The 18081-nt window shown below is 33.4% G+C and overlaps 1 protein-coding gene across 3 annotated transcripts in view; it reads left to right on the forward strand.

Annotated features, from left to right (window-relative positions):
- Positions 1 to 18081, forward strand: part of LOC149083460 (ras-specific guanine nucleotide-releasing factor RalGPS1-like) — a 120525-nt gene that overhangs the window by 19618 nt on the left and 82826 nt on the right. For all 3 annotated transcript variants that reach the window (XM_089233974.1, XM_089233975.1, XM_089233973.1), the window contains exons 2-4: positions 1588 to 1718; positions 12277 to 12399; positions 12581 to 12631. In XM_089233974.1, the coding sequence (XP_089090100.1) occupies positions 1632 to 1718; positions 12277 to 12399; positions 12581 to 12631 (261 nt within the window). In that variant the 5' untranslated portion in view covers positions 1588 to 1631. The remainder of the gene's footprint in view (positions 1 to 1587; positions 1719 to 12276; positions 12400 to 12580; positions 12632 to 18081) is intronic.

Below are 18081 nucleotides of genomic sequence, written 5' to 3' on the forward strand. Positions count from 1 at the left end.
CGGAAGAAATTTCAAAAATTATTAAGACTTTACCTGCTACTGGGTCTCGTAAGTTGGATATAATCTTAGTAATCCATTAGAAACAATCAAAGTTGTACCTCAGGGCTTTGATCTGGGACCATTATTATTTAATATATTCATAAATGACCTTTGTAACATTGAATTAACTGGTAAAATCATAACATTTGCAAATGACACAGTATTGCTTTATTCAACTGATGACGACCATTCACATGCAAGTTCAATAAACGCTGATTTATTAATAATTTGTAATTGGTTTATTAGTAATGACTTACAAATAAATGTAACAAAAACTAAGTTTATGTACTTCTCTTCTATGACTAATATAAACTTCAACCATAATCTGATATTTCACAATAATAATTGCCAAAATATTTCAACTTGTAACTGCCAGTCTCGAACAGGTTTCCACGATTAAATACTTAGGTAATCATATTGATCATAACCTCAGATGGAAAACTCATGTAAAATATTTGCAAAGTAAACTTCGCTATGTAATTTACAAACTATATTATCTAAAACCATATATAGATCACTCGTTCATGTTAACACTTTATTACTTATTATTTCATTCCCTTCTGTTATATGGTTTAGTTATCTGGGGTGGCGACTTCATTTCAAATCTTACACCAATAATGAAACTCCAAAAAAAGAGCAATAAGACTCATCGCAAGTGACTATTTGACTCCTTCAAAACGACTTTTTCACAGTCTTAGAATCCTTTCCCTACGTCAGCTTTATTTCTACAAATCTACTATAATTATTTTTAAATGACAATTTGCTTTACCTCTGAACAGTTCCCGTTTCTCAAATAGATTGAACAATATATACTCTCTACCACTTATCCACAAAACTCTTCTGAAGAAGCATTTTACTTACCTCATCCCGAAATTTTTCAACTCTTTACCACCGATATCCTTAACATAACTAACTTATTACCTTTCAAAAGGCACATGAAGCAATATCTTTTTTCATCAGTGACATCGAGAATTTCTTTTGATTTGCCTGTGCTCCTCAATCAGTTAAATTATGAATCTATTTGATCTTACGCATTGCAACATTACATTGATTTTTATTTGCATATACTTATCTGCAAATCATGCAATGTGTATTTCATAAAATTACACTCCTTGCTGTTGCCAGAAATACTACAAATTATGTGGAAGTTTTGTTTTGACATTTGATTTATTATTTTTTTTTAAACCCCCTCCCCATTTTGTGTGTGTATGTATTTTTCTAATATTTCGTTTTTCCGTTTTAGTTTGTTGATGTTGTTTACTATTAAGTAACTGTGTTCGTTATTATTCATTATAAGTTTGCAATGTATCATCCAGTATGGGTCTCTAGGGGCCCCTTGGCTGATTTTTTGTTTCATCTTGTATTTATGTAAAAAATTAAAACAATAACAATATAAATTTAATGTACCTAACTATTGTTTTTTCCATCTTAATACTTTTTTTCTCCCATCTTGAGTTGTTTTGATTTGAATTTCATTTTTTTTTTTTTTTTTTTTTTTCGTGTGTATGTTTCTATGTATCTGATATGTGTTCTCATTTATTGTTTCAGACTGTTTATGATTGAATCTGTGGGTTCTTTGTTTGAAGGAACTCATGATAGCGATTTCTACTATGAAGTACAGCGAAATGAATAGTGAGGTTACTCTGTGTGCCGAAATGAACTCCCTATCCTTCAATGAAGTGAGTGTCGCTTTGTTTTCCGTGTTTAATAATAAAATAATCGTAAGATAAATTATACGTTATTAAACATCGTGGTTTGATAGTATTATTGTGATCAAATTGATAAAGTGCATGCATCTTAATATGATATCAGGACTAGAGATGTAAAATTCTCGAGAATAATCTTTCGGAGAATATTCTCTTTGATGAGAATATTCTTCAGTTACCAAAATCTTTCCAGAGAGTATTATCAAGAATATATGTGATAATATTTATTATAATAAATAATCTTGATAAATAACTTGAAAAGAATAATTATTTTCAATAAGAATATTCTCTAGTAATTTATAATATTAGTCCTTTGAGAGAATTATTCTCAAGAATATTCTCTGTCCCCATCTCTCTTCCCATAAAAAAGATGGGTATATTGCAGTTTATAGTAGAGATGTGAGGTGAGAATATTCTCCTAGATGTAAAGATTTGAGAATAATTGAGAATATTCATTTTTCTTTTAAATGATTTGAATTTTTTAATTAATTTTATTTATATTGTGAAAGATAAATCAGATTTCGTTGCCTGAAACATTTCCAACAAAACAATTTTTGGTGTAATCACCCCAATGACAACTTTTAGTTCGAGAATATTCTCCAGATCATGATGAGAGGTTTTAAAAGTTTGGTTATACTAGAGAATATATTCTTATTGAAAATAATAATTATTCTCAAGTTATTTATCGAGATTATTTATTATAAAACATGTTATTACATATATTCTTGATAATACACTCTGGAAAGATTTCCGTAACTGAAGAATATTCTCATCGAGGATAATATTTGAGAATATTCTTCTGAAGTTATTAATAACTTCAGAGTAATTTATGAAAGTAGTCCTTCCAGAGAAAGAATATTATATATAACTAAATTATAAATTTAATAACAGGAGAATATTCTCATCAAGAACTTATAAGAATATTCTCAAGTTATTTATAATAGTCCCCAGAGAATATTCTCCGAAAGATTATTCTCGAGAATTTTACATCTCTAGTTTGTAGACTACAATATTAATGTTTGAAAGCAAGAAATTTAAACCAACAGGGCTGAATTGCACAACTTTTAAAGAAATGTGAGTGATACAGAATTTAAGTGTATGTGCATTGAAGAAAACAATAGTTCTGTATCTTAAAATGAAGGTGATTATATAAGAATAGCTTCCTTCATCAAACAACTTTGGTTTCTTTTGTTGTGAACTTATTTCTGAAAATTTATCTAATTTTAAAATTTTTTAAGGTTTTAATCTAAAGGTTTCTAAAATCTTTATAATCAAACTTTTAAAACCTCTCATCATGACCTGGAGAATATTCTGAGAATATTCTCAAACTAAAGTTGTCATTAGAGGTGATTATACCAAAGGTTGTTTTGTTGTAAATGTTTCAGGCAATGAAAACTAATTTATATTTCACAATACTTAGATTTTTTTTCATGATACTAACATATTAAAAAGAAAAAATGCTAGCAGAATATAAAACTAACTAAATCAAAAATCTTTCAAAAGGTGTCATTTTATTTTATTTTTTAAGTTGATTGCTTCAACAAATTGATGGTTTTAAGCTGGAAATCTGATGGTAAATTAATATCATTCATACAAGTATAACTTAAAATAAACAGTTTTCAATTTTCTAGTTTGTTATAAATGTTATTTTTTCTACTTCGCATCTTATTTTTCATTTATGATTGTGAAGCAGGTACTGCACTTGGGACTGTGATGGTCCAAAATCCTGCTGAATCTGTCAGAACACATTTCTTTAAAAAATACATTATATTGAAGGTACCGAATATATGCACAGTCACAATCATTGCATTATTGTTAAACTCAACTTAAATATTTTTTATTAGATAACATTATAATGATGTCAATAAATATCAATGGTCTAATGCTTATTTAATGCAAATTCAGGGTTCGTACGGGTCAGGGAAAACCTGGAAAAGTCAGGGAAAATGGCCCATTTTTGCTTTAAAACCTGGAAATTTCAAACAACGACCTGGAAAATCGTCACGATTGTCTGCTGATCGGGAAAAAAGATTGATCAAAAATAATAATGAGGAAAAAAAAATCCGTCAGGATGAAAAAGGGAATTCCGATAACATCGTAAATATTGATAATCCGTAAAATATTGCAATGTATCGCAAAAAGCGTTAGATACTGCCATGGAGGAATGAGAATTTCGTAAGTCCGCTTGTAAAAGCGTATTGCTATGACTTTATCGTAACTTTTTCTAGCGCTTCCCCAGAAACATCATAACTACGCATCGTAGAAAGCCATAGGTACAAAGCGCAGTTGCGATAATTTCGTAAGTTGACCAGTTAGGAACGACAGATGACGCACGGGTATGTTTTGATTTTCCACGTGGGTATTTTTATTTGAAAACAATACGTTGTAAGAAAACTTGTCTGAGCGGATCATCAGTAGGCTGATTGGGTCGAAGCAGTCAAAAATGACCCGTGTAAAGCATGGTGGCAGCTTTGCAGTAAAACTCGCAACATGGGCAGATAAGTTATCCAGAACTATGCCAAGCACGTTAAATCAGAGTTCAGTGAACAACCCCCAATTGCATAGCTTCTCGGTTCTAGCGCTTACGCGAGTGCAAGCCAACTGTAAAGAATTTTGATGCAGTGAAACCAGCTACATCTTTGACTAATTATGTCACAAAGGAAACAACTGTAAAGGCTTAAATCTTGTTGGCATTGAAATTGCCGAAAAGGGAAATCTTTCATTCCTTAATTGTGTTCCATTTTTCTTCTCCATCAGGTGTATTTGAAAAGCATAAATGTGTGTAAAAAAATCTACGATTATGATGTCATTATGGTATTGTAATTGAAACTATTAATTTTATAATTAATATAAATAATTTTATAATATAATTAATTTTTTCTAAATTTTTATTAATTTATATCAATTTTTTTGATTTTTAAAAAAAAACCTGGAATTTTTTGAAAATTTGACTGGAAAACCTGGAAAAGTCAGGGAAATTTTTTTACGAAAATGAGTATGAACCCTGAAATTGTTCCATTTTGACTTTTCAAATGTTTTTTTTTAATTTATTTTTAAGTGAACTTTCTATTTTTCATTCACAATTTAGAAATTTAAAAATCAATTTTAAGTAAAGGAAAATATCTGAACAAAATGAGGCCACTATGTAGCACCTACACATGACTAACAGAACACAATTTCACAAATACAGATTATGCCTATATGATGATAAAGGACCTCAAAACCCAAAATTTTTATTGAATTTAAATTGTTGCTCTTATGAGGCTTGAAGCTAATATTTCACTGAATAAATTCAAGCTATATATGCAATCCTATCGCATGATGGACAGCAGTCAGAAAAACCACTGGAAGAAGAAGAAGGCTTATCAAAAGATTGTCTTTAAGGCTGGGATTGCTCTAGAAAAGTTGAATAAAATCCCTTTTATAAAATTTGAAGAATCCAACCAATAAAGCTCATCGATTACGTTCGAGAAAATGCAACCAATAATCTTATTGGATGAATTTTTCAAATTTTATAAAATAAATTTTAGAGAAAACTTTTGTAGTGTAATCCTGGCCTAACACTTTTTTTTTTATTATCATCTTGGCACAAATATGGCAGCTAAATTAGTTATATATTATGGAAGGTTAAGAGGTGCAGCTGAGCTTGAATATTAGTGTTTGATTATTACATAAGTTCAATTTCATTCTGTAGTCATATCTAATGAATTTTTCTAATTTTCATGTGACAAATTTCTATCCATTTCTATATATCTTTCATTTTTCAATAAATCTAATATTTAATCTCAAGACAGTTCAGATTTCAAGTGCAATCCCATAGCTTGATAACCTGATATGGCTCTCAGATAATTGTAAATTTTGGCTTTAAAAAAAATTATTGTTTTAATTCCTGATTTTTTTTATGTCTGCAATCAGGGTTAGTAAAAAAAACGGTTTTTTTTTGAAAAAAAACCCAAAAAACCTGGTTTTTTGGGTTTTTTGTTTTAATTGTTTTTGTTTGTTTTGAACCGGTTTAAACCGGTTTTTTGTTTTAAATATAGTATTAACATTAAAAAAAATGAAATTTCTGAAAAATCATTCAAACTTCTAATAATTGACTGAAATAAAATGTTTATTAATGTAATTAATACTATTCCCATACTAATCAATCAATAAATATTTCTTACATTTCAACAAAAACCAACTTTTGCAATGTAATTATTTTTTACTTAACTCAATGGATTACTGTGTGTTTGAAAATTCTTTTAATATTATTAATCATATAATATATAAAGGTTTTTCTCCAGTTATTTTCAGTATACTTAATTAGGAAACTATTTTGCAAAACGTAATAAAAATTATGTGAATATAATGTTTTTAATGAAGCATAAATAATGTCGATTAATTAGCAATGATTTATACGATATACAGGGTGATTATAACTGAGGTTCTGATTTCAAAACACTAAAAAAAGAACGATTGTCAAAATGACTTGAAAATTGGCATGAATATTCCTTAAAAAATTCTATTTTATTTGGTAAAGGGGAAGAAATACTTAAAAATGTAAAATTAATGACATCATCCAACATGTGGGAAATTTGCTCGCAGAATGGAAACGATAGCCAGTCATGGCAAAATGATACCTTAATTATAGTATTGCACGATTTCATAATTCATGGAAACATCACAAAAAACAAAGTAATTCAACAAATAACTACAACTTACTTAAGAAATGTTAAATATATTTTCCAACCTGAAGGTGAAAGCACGAAAATTTTTGTTCAACAACAGAATCGGAGTATGCCATGGTCATGATGTGGATGTGTTTGCAATTCAGCTTTATTAAACCAAACGTGTGCCCCCCCCCCCCGTTAATATTTCTGAGAAACTTCTAACATATAGGGAATGTGCTAGAGATTGCAATTCACCAAAGTTTGCAATCTGACCACTGTTTGTAACATTTTGAGGTACTCCACACAGCCAGAAGTTGCAAGAGTTAAGGTGCATCCTATCAAAGTGGGTCTTCACCAGCTGCTTTGCTGGTATTGCAATGTGCATCTTGATAGAAGTTCTATCTACACACTAATGCTGTGGAAGTGCTGAAATGATGTGGTTGCACAAAATAGATTATACTGCTGGCCAAGTACAGCATCATCTACTTGCGCATTTTGCACTACTTGCACTTTTTACCCTTTTGCGAAAGAAACTTCCACTGCTTCAGGAGTATCCATGCAAATTTTCAATTCATTCTGATAAGTACTTATTGTATAGTTTGGAATCAAAACTTAAAATATAATCACCCTGTATATAGCTGATTATTTTTCATAAATCTGTTACTACTATACAGTAGAACCTTGATTAACTGGGCTTAACAGTGAAAGTATAAAAAAAACTATTGAATATTAAAACTGAGAGTTGTACAGTAGGAGATGTGCCACTTCTTATGGGAAAGAAAATTAAAATTTCATGTGAGGTAATGTAACTACTAGTATACTAGTCTTTGTCCTTTAAGGACAGCTGGTGTCTTTATTGGATTATAGGACCACCTGCCCCTAGCATGATGGTGTCACTGTTGCTGCTGCTTTGTGAAGGGGGGAAAAAAACCCTGTGAGATAATACACCACTACATTTAGATGTGTGATGCAATCTTTATTCCTGAATTTGCTAAAGATAGAGCATCAGAATGTAGCCAAAGGTTAGAAAATGTTGTAAGAATGAGAAATTTTGGCTTTTGTATATAACTTTAAATAACTAAGATACTTCATATGAAAAATATATATATATTCTGGCCACTTTTATGAGACTTTTTGAAAAAAACCACTTATAAAATCTTATGTCATTTAAAGATATATCATCAGAATGTACCCCAAGGATATAAAATGTGGTAAAAATGAAACATTTTGGCTAATAATGAACCAATATAATATTTTTCAAGGAAAAAAATTATATTTAGGCAACTTTTTATTTGATTTTTTGAAAAAAACCACTTGGTTAAAACCAAGGTTTAACCCATGGTTTAAACCAAACAACCCTGTCTGCAATCATGAAAAAATTACCAGCAGAGATCGTCTGCCTTAATTACAGCCATAATTAATTTATTAATTTTCTACTTTGACATGGTAATGACATTTGTGACCATGGTAATGACAGCCAGAACCATGGCAATGACATTCCTAATAATTACACATATATTTATTTTATAAACAACTTTATTTGTTTTTGTATTTTATTACTGAAAAATTTAAATTGCACATTAATAAATAATATATAAAATGATACATTTCTTCAAAAAAACTTATTTTTGTAAGCTCTTGTCAATTTTAGAACTTTCAGAGAAACAAAATGTCTAGATGATATTGGGTAGGGGGCTGATATCTTTGAAATGATATTTGCTTCAGAAATCCCAAAGCAGTCAGTTTTTACTGGCCATTTGAAGTGATTTACACTTTGCTTCCCAGCACAAACCATGAAGTTCACTTTAATGTCTTTTTTAATGATCTTAATAATCTCTCCTGCAAGAGAAATGTTCAGGAATATACAATTTTTAATTTATGCGTTTGAATGAAAAGGTAAAGTACATGCATATAATAAAAAAAAAGCTTGAGCCTTAAGGATTATTTAATAAAAATTGATCAAAGGTGTTCTTAAAATAATTAATATTAAATCAAAATAATCCTAATGATCTTTTTTCTTTTATCCTCAAAACTGCAATGATTCTATTTAGTTGTCTTAATGACCTAAAAATTGATTTATAAAAAATAACAAAATACAAAGTAAATCTTAGCATACAAATACATCAATATTTTAAAAAGGAACATCAACTTCGAAAACAGAAGTGGGTGAAAATTAAATCTAACACACACAGAGAGAGAACTTAAAATTTCTGCTATTGCAAACTGTCCGAAGAATAAACTTTTTTTGTATGATTTTTCCCTCCAAATAAAGCTTTCCAATTCTTAAAAATAAAGTTCTCAGTTAATAAATTTGTAGTTTGGGACAAGCCTGGGCAATGAAATTTACAACTTTAAATTTTTTTTAAATATTGAAATTTAATTTTTTTTCATATTTCAACAAGTGCACAATGCAGTGCTTGAAAATAAATATTGATAAAAATTTTAAACATTCATGGTTGATTTGTGTAATTTACATTATGTAGCCAAGGACATAAAATTTACCATTATCTGAGAATCATACATATCAGTCACACAATCCTTTAAATATACTGCTTTGAATTTCATAATTTTATTATATTTAATGTAATTAATAATATCATTTATATATAGTATAAAGTTTATAATTTGGTTATAGAAGTTACTTCATCAAATTGTGAAGTTTCACACTTACAGTTATAAATAGGAGGTTTTAGACAGTGCGGTGAAAACCACAGTAAATACCATGGTTTTTACCATACTTTCCAAAACCTTGCCAACCCTAGTTAAAACGGGACTGTTCAATAGGTATCGCAAATTACGATATTTTTTACAGTGTACATTTCGTTCCATAGATCCCTTGTAAACGTTTTACAGCCGAGAAAGTATGAATGTGGTTAGTTCTGATCAAGAACTGAGGAAAGGGCCTTTTTACCTTATACACTCCTTTACTATAGAAAGCTATTTCAAAAGCAACGATATGTGTACATGGATCATTGAGGCTATTATGGCCCGGTTAGGACAATGTGAACTGATTGTTGACATTTTTGTCAAGAAGGGAGCCTCCAAACTTTGTACATAGTCTTGCAGGATGATAATGATATCTTACAGGAAAGAAATTAGTATGATTCTTTTAAGACTTTGATGAAATCATAAAATGAGCGGAACATAATGCGTGCAATAACGAATGGTTTAATTCAACATAAACTAATGTTAGTTTAACTACATGTTGTAGGGTGATCTTTTATAGCCAATGGAATGTGTCGATAGATCAGTAGCTTGCATATTTATACAACGATCAAGACATGTGTGATAGCATTATACACATAATTTACATACAGAATGTAGTCTTGATGTCACAGGTCACAACAGTTTCAATCTCAGCTTTAAAATATTCAAATAGAAAAAGCTTTTGTTGAAACAAAATTGATAACATAACAGAAGTCCTAATAACTATAAACAATTTTTCCCCCATTTTATGATATTAGTCTGTTCTGTACTTTGCAAAAGTGATAACAATATCCAAATGATAATATTATCATTGTGATTCTAATAAGCGACATCTTTTTCATCAAAAACATATTAAAACTGATAATACAAGGTGTGTTCCATAAGTAATGAGACCAAGTTTTTCCAGGCGCGACTATACACTTCAGCGCCCTCTAACCTGCTGGGCTAGGTATAGGGGGTGTTAGCTTCATAATGCACCCATACTCAGTCAGTTCCAAGCTGCCGGAAGGTCAGGGCGTGCGTTCTATAAAACCTGTTTTGAGCTTAATGTAACACGGCTCGATGGATCGTTCTATGGAACAACGTTACACTATCAAATTTTGCGTTAAACTTGGTAAGTCTGCCACCGACATGTTTCTATTAATTCAGCAGGCCTTTGGGAGTGATAGCTTGTCTAAATCACAAGTTCACCGATTGCACAAGTTGTTCAAGGAGGGCTGAGATGATGTCGCCGACAAACCCAGCAGTGGACATTCATCAACCTCCCGGATCGACGGAAATGTGACGCGTCCAGGATTAAAACCATGCTCATTGTCTTCTTTGATGTCAGAGGCACTGTCCACCACGAATTTGTACCTACCGAGACCACTGTGAACGCAGCTTTTTACTTGGAAGTGCTCAAAAGGCTGAAAAAGATGGTCGCGCGCTGCCAAAGTAACATCAAGGACGTGTGGAAACGTTATCACGATAATGTGCCATGCCACAGCGCCTTCATTGTCAATGATTTCCCTGGCCAGGAGCCATACCCCATGGGTTCCCCAGGCTCCCTACAGTCCTGACCTGGCTCCCCCAGACTTTTTTTTGTTTCCGCTCTTAAAAGGAGCCCTGAAGGGAAAAAAATTGGGATACAATTGAAAACATCCAGGCTCATGTTGCATCAGCTCTAAAGGCCTGAAAAATCCGCCTCCATAAATGTATCGACGCAGGAGGGTGCTATTTTGAAGTTTTTCAACTAATTGTACGAATATGTCCAATAAATGACTTTTTATGAATTTGGTCTCGTAACTTATGGAAATTTGAACTGTAATTACAACTTACTGGGAAATCGAATTTTCTGGAGGTTATGCCGAAACTAAAATATTTGGAAAGAAAAGTGATTTGTCTTCTCCGGGAATCGAACCCGTATCCTTCCCTTGCATACCAAGCAAGTGCGCTCACCAATACACCAGAGACACTTTTCAATTCCTTATAACACACATTAGTAGCATGAAACAAGGACATGAGTGGGGACATAGCAGCCTCTCTTAACTACAGCAATTTTCGCTCCAGTTGGCATTTTTGTATTAAGAGATGATATTTTTTTGGCTCAAAATATACTAATCACTTTTCTTTCCAATTTGTTTCGGCATACCATCCAACTCAGTATATTTCGGGCTGAAAGAATACTATCTCTTAATACAAACAGGTGAAATATTTTGTAGACTGGCACAAAATACCAAACAGTATACATATAGACAGGACAAAAATATATAAGTAAGAGAAATAATTTGCTGACTAACAAGAAATAAATGAATAATAATATAAGGGAAATAATTTTTGAATCTACAATAAATACATAAACAGGACAAATAATTATAGAACGGCAAAATTAAATATATAGGAAAAACAATTTGCAGATCGCTATAATATTCAAATAGAAGAAAATATTTATAGACCAGAAAAAATACATATAGGCTATACAGGTGAAATATACTGAGTCATTCATTTTTCTGGATGTTATGCTGAAAGTAATATTTGGAAAGAAAAGTGATTTGTTTTCTCTGGGAATCGAATCCAGGTCCCCTTGCATACTGGGCAGGTGAACTAACCAATACACCAGAGATACGCTTTTCAATTCCTTATAACACGCATTAGTGACGTGAAGTGCTGAGTGGGGACATAGCAGCCTCCCTTAACTAAAACAATTTTTGCCCCATTTGGTGTTTTTATATTAAAAGATGGTATGTTTTTGGCTCAAAATATGCTGAGAAATTGAATTTTCTGGATGTTATGCGCTTCACGCTAGTAATGCATATTATAAGGAATTGAAAAGCATGTCTATGGTGTATTGGTTAGTGCACCTGTCTGGTATGCAAGGGGATCTGGGTTCGATTCTCAGAGACAAATCACTTTTTTTCTAAATATTAGTTTCAGCATAACATCCAGAAAATTCAGTTTCTCAGTATATTTTGAGCCGAAAAAATACCATTACTGGAAGATATATTGTTATTTTTTTGAGATTCTCAGTATTTGTTTTCTTTGGATTTGATTTCAAATTTGTTAACATACCAATCAATTTTTCCTTAGAATAAGTTCTTTTCTTTCCCCCTTCCCCCTGAAGATTATAAATGATTTTTTTTTTAGAACTATTTTCTAGAATCTGCGAGCATTTATCACACTGTTTGTTCGTTTAGGGTTATGGAGGCAGGTCTGATTCGCGGGAGACACTTCATTCTCAATGGAATGGTGAAAGTTGCGGTAAAAGTTACGATGCAGTTGTATTTTCTGTCTTGAGAGTTCCACCTGAGGATTTTGCGGTGAGTAATTCCTGGAAAATCAATGTGAGGTCTGTTGAAATTATGTTAAATAACAAGACTCTCAGGTTTTATGGATGTTCTTTTTATGCATCTGAATGCATATTATATAGACTATGAAATTTGAGTGGTGTTGCTGAAGTTGATACACATGTGTATAGCGAATTGTACCTTCTATTTTCAGAGCCAAATAACATTGATGGATCTGCCAATTTTCAAACAGATCCAGCCAGAAGTAAGCAATTTTTCCTTTATTTTTATTCTATTTATTTTATTTATTTATTTTTATCTTATTTATTTTATTAAATTTTTATTTTTTTGAAAAACCAACCATTTAGATAAATGGTATGCACATTAAAAGAAATAATGAAATCAGCCTATAAAATGTGCTAGCATCAATTTGAATTACTCATAGTTAATTAAATGATTAAAACGTACGTAAAAAGGTTGAACATGATCAAGATGCCCATCCAAATTGAATGTATTAGTAATTTCAGTTCAGATCACTAGAAAATTTTCTTTTTGAAAAGACTAATTCAAAGTAGGATTTTGAGAAGATTTTTCTTTTTTTTTTAAAATACACTCTCATAGGGATATTCACATCTTTTTCCCATGCCATTTCCATTCATGATTTAAATTCATCCAACAGGGTATCCTAAAATTTTTGAAAAGCAAATTATTCTATTGGCCTCGATGACATCCCAAATTCTATTCTTAAATTCTGTGGCGATGAAGTCTCCGACTATCTTTTTACCTTGTTCAATGTTTCACTAAATACTGCCATTCTCCCGAATGACTGGAAAATCAATAAAATTATTCCTATCCACAAATCCGGTCCACTTTCCAATCCCCTGAACTTTAGACCAATTGCAATCACCTCCTTCTACTGTTAAATCTCCGAACATATATATTGTATCAAAAGAAATCCATATCAATTAAGACTCCCATCAACTTTTTTTCCCCCAACCACCACGGCTTTAGACGATCTCTCTCTACATCCTGTTCCCTTTCCGTGACATATAATTCTTACAATTCATAAATTCATAAAAGAACTCTTATTCAATAAGCCCAAAAAACTATTTAACTGATATAAAGCAGATATAAAGCTTTCATCCTTTGAGACAGAGTGATCCGAAATAAATTCCATGAATCCCAATGACCAACTAGTCATAATATTATTAGGGTATCTATCATCACGGAAAAGTCACAAAGTCACGGAATGAGACAGGTCATGGAAGACCCAAAAAAGTCACAAAATTTGAGTAAAGGTCACAGAATTTTTTTGATTCTTCAGAGATCTTTTTTTTCCTTTCGATTTCTTCCCTGAAATCTAGGTTTTGGAGGAGCTGTGGCATTCAATATTTTTTCTTCTCTCTCTCTCTCTCAGGTTTCTTTTCTATATATATATATATATATATAATTTTTTTTTTTTTTTTTTTTTTTTTTTTTGCTCTGGAGGGGTGGGATGAATGGGTGAGTAGCAACAGAAAAGCACAATGTCAACATGTAGTCACCCTACATCAGGACAGACATATGAGTGGGGCAAAAAAGCTATTTAGCCTGGATGAACAAAAAATAGCTTTTCTTTCTTTGCTTGTTGTGACCTCTCAACATATTCCACTAGCAGTGTTCTCAGGATCGCATGGGAATTCCTGGGGGGGGGGGGGCTTGACTGGCACGATAGATGGGGAGTCTCCTTGGGAACAATATTGGTTTTCCATAGAAAGGGCATGACCTTCTCCTGCATTGTGGAGCAGAGCCGTTGAATCTTTGGTGAGTTTGCAAGCAAGAGTTTTCACGAGGTGGGGAAAGGCTCTTGTGAATTTATAGCATGAAAAAACAAGCAATGATAGTGATTGTCCCGGGCCTCAGGGCTGCAGCCCTGGCGAACAATAAAATCGTACGGTATAAGCATGTGACAGAATGAGGGCGTTTGAGAAAAGACAAACATCAGAATCATTTGCCATTAATTGTGGTGTGACGCAACATTTAGGCCAAATTTAAAGGACTACCAGTGTTTCCAAATATTATGTTTTGTTTCCCCTAGGAGCGTCGTGGCAAGCTGAAAATATTGATTTGTGCTTTAAAGTGGTTCTTTTATATGGTAAAATACTTACCACACTTTTTGGGGAGCCGCTGATGAACCATGAAGTATGCAAGGGAGGCAGCTGACAAACGAGAACCATTAAAATATGGTGACAAGCTTGCGATCTTAGACCGACAACAAAACATAGCAATAAAGCAAATAATAAGTGCCTAATATTAGACTTCGAAAAATGTGAATAGGAAAAGGAATATGTGAAACCGTTTTTTTGGAAGGCCTCTGTGTTGGTCTAGTCGGCCGTCTTGATTTTTTTTCTGGAAAAATGAACATCACAAAGGCCCCGTTCTCGTGCAGTGTTTCTCGACCGCCGGGCCCTGACATAGGCCGAACCAGGCTGTGAGTGGTTTATTGTTTCATTTTTGCCCATTTATTTCCCATTAATCGTGTGTATGGGAAATAAATGGGTAATTATTTATTCTTTCCAATAAAAAGAATCAGCCGTGGCAGATTCCAAAGGTTTAGAACCACATCCTGCAGTATGGCCCCTAAGCTGAGATCTTCGACAGGCCCAGACCAGGTTTTTCACAGGCTCTCGTATAGCGAATTGATATCGTGTAGAAAAAAATTGTGAATTATCTCGGGTTCCTGGGCTGGAACCCATCAGCCCCCTAATGTGCCTCCCTGCACAGGTGAATTGAGCATTGAATCACAATTGGAAAATCGGCCGGACTATGTTTGTATCCTCACGCGATGGTTTTGGCTCTCGTATATATAAAAAGTGATTCTTTTAATTTTTTTATTTTACCTGTGCTAACATGTTTTGTCTGCGCACGGTAATGCAATCAGTAAAAAATGGGTTCATTCATACACATTCTATAGTCAGCGTTGATCGTTGAACTGATTGAACAAACTGCTCAATCATTTACATCTCGCTAAATTCAATGTTGTTCGGCTCTTTTGCTCTGTTTTGAGCCCGCTATCGCTATGCAACGTAACACGGCTGTTGTGCACACAGCTTAATGTCAATCAATATTGTGTTCAGTAGTTTTGCATTCACAGGACATGTTTTCAACTTGGGTGGACGCACCCATAGAGCTTGTTTTGCAAAGATTTCTCATATAGGTGCCGAAAAAACTCCAATATGACAAAAACGGGGTTGGGGAGTCTAGCATTGCCAGACGTCCGTATATACTACCCTTAAGGGCAGTGGTTCTCAACCGGGGGCCATGGATGAAAATCTCGCAAAAGGGGAGCCCCGGCTGCTGATACGGGGGCCACAAAAAAGTTTGTGAAATTAAATTTTTTTTAGTCACTCTGACTAAAAAAATTTAATTTCAAACAAATGCATAGAATATCCTTTTCGAACTTTTTCCCCTATTCAAGTAACATTATCATGAGGAAGGAAATAAAAAAGTGTTGCATGTAATCGCGGTGGTTTTACGACTTGGGGATGACAGTAGGCCCTGACACAAACTATAGAAGAGGTTTAAGCAAAATGGAGTAACTGTAGACAGAAAATTGTGTGTGTTCTAAGACACTTTTCATTCAAAGAGGGCTACCGTAAAGAAAAAAAAGATTTGTTGACCATTCATTGACATTCTTTTGGGTGCTGGTAGTAAATGCAATCCAAGAAGTGGATGGGTGAAAAATGAAAGCTTGTGAAAAAAACCCATCGTTTTCATGCAATTACAGACGGATAGCCATCTAGTTTAGCACAAAGCTATCTTCAGCCGGCACTGAAAAAGTCTGATGGGGATCAGAAAATCGAATGAAGAATGATTGCTTTGGGATATTTTTTAAATGAATTTTGAGGGGTGCCAATTCATTGTCTTTGCTGAAAAGAAATAGTCAAATTCAGTCCAACAAACTCCAAGAGACCAAATCATACATGAGGAAAAATACCAGTGAAATTTAATTTTTTAAAACTACAGTACTGTATAACTTAAAAAACTGTAATTGCATAAAATTACCGTTGTTTCAATCGCAAGTGTTCTATGTCATTCCTTTCAATTTAACAGGAAAAACGTAATCTTATATATAAATGTGAAAGTATGTATGTATGTATGTTCTTTATACAAATCTACAGTTTTAGACCGATCGTCGCGAGATTTTACATATATATCAAACAGGACCGGGATTGAACCGTAGGCTACTTTAAAAGTTCGTCAGAGCTGGGCAAATGCCCGAAATGGGCGAAAAACTGTCGGGCAACAATGGTTTTGGGACCTCAACAATTACTTTCGGAACGTTTACTTTGGTTACCGTGGTTTCCAACAATGTGTTTCAAACGTGAATATATGCCTTTACAATGGTCTGTCACACCTTTAATTCTGTTATTATAACGGTTTGTCACTCTTTTCCAATCCTCCCAGTAATTGAAGAAAACTCGGGAAGCGCCAGATAGTTTTGCTTGCCTAGGGGTCATTCAAGTATTACATCAGCATCGATGGGGGGGGGTCCGACTTTTGATGACAAGTGAGGGGGGGGGGATTGGATGATGCTTACGTTATCAACCACCCTTCATGAAGATGAAGATATGAAATATTCTTAATGGCATCTCATTCGGTGCGCCAAAAACGCAAAACCTTTCGATAGTTATTGGGCACCTAAAGTAACATTCTACCTATTGATAAGTCCCCTACAGAGCCACTTTAATGATCTCTAAATGTTTCACGGATCCTTCAAGTGCTCTGGAAATGTTTCCGGGCCGCTTATGTGCTCTGTGAAACTGTGCCACACATCACTCAAGTGATCCGTAATTATGCCACAGATCACTTAAGTTATCTGGGAATGTTCTGCGGGAAAATTGAGTGATGTAGAACCGCACTGGGGCCACTTAAGTGCTCTAAAACTGCGCCACGTGTCACTCAAGGGATTTTTAAATGTGCCACGGGCCACTTAAATGCTCTGGAATTGTGCCACGGGTCATTTAAGCGATTTGTAAATGTACCGCGTAGTTCATTTCAACAAAATTATGTTTGAGGAGCAAGTCACATCAGATAACCTTCAGGGCCACATTTGGTCTGCGGGTCAAGGGTTTACCATATATGGCTTAAAGGGTGGGTAACAGTGAGTTTCTTGAAGTGAAATTTTGAGTTCTTACCCTTCAAATGGCATTGAAATTAACAGAAATTGATTATAATAACATATAAAGGAATTTTTAAAATTTTAATTTTTTTTAAAAATATTTTTTGCATTAAAAATATTTTTTTTTGTCCGGGGGGGAGGAGGCACACAAACTCCCTATGCCCCCTCCCACTTACGTTTCTGATCCTACCAATATGCGTTAGGAGGTAGGGGGCAGTGATGACGAAATCTTTCTGACAAGGGGGGGGGGGTTAGAGTTTTGCTTACTTTTGCCGACAAAGGAGGGAGGGGGGATCAAAAATGGCTAAAAATTTCCTTACGTAATACTTGAATGGCCCCCTATATACAGGGTGTTCTGTAAGTGCTAATGCGGCCTTTATCTCATCAACTGCCCATCGTAGAGGTATAGTTTCAATTTACAAAATGCTTAAAAGGCATTTGAATAATATTCGCTTCACAAGCTGGACATATGACGTCACTAACAACAGAGAACAACAACTACGGCGACAAAACTGAGAATAAAACTGTTCAACGCCAGCTGTTGAACTCAATGC

This window comes from Pholcus phalangioides, unplaced genomic scaffold (assembly GCF_987345545.1).
Source record: "Pholcus phalangioides strain wild (caught in Gottingen) unplaced genomic scaffold, Ppha-v1.0 ptg000008l_1, whole genome shotgun sequence".
Taxonomy (NCBI): Eukaryota; Metazoa; Arthropoda; class Arachnida; order Araneae; family Pholcidae; genus Pholcus; species Pholcus phalangioides.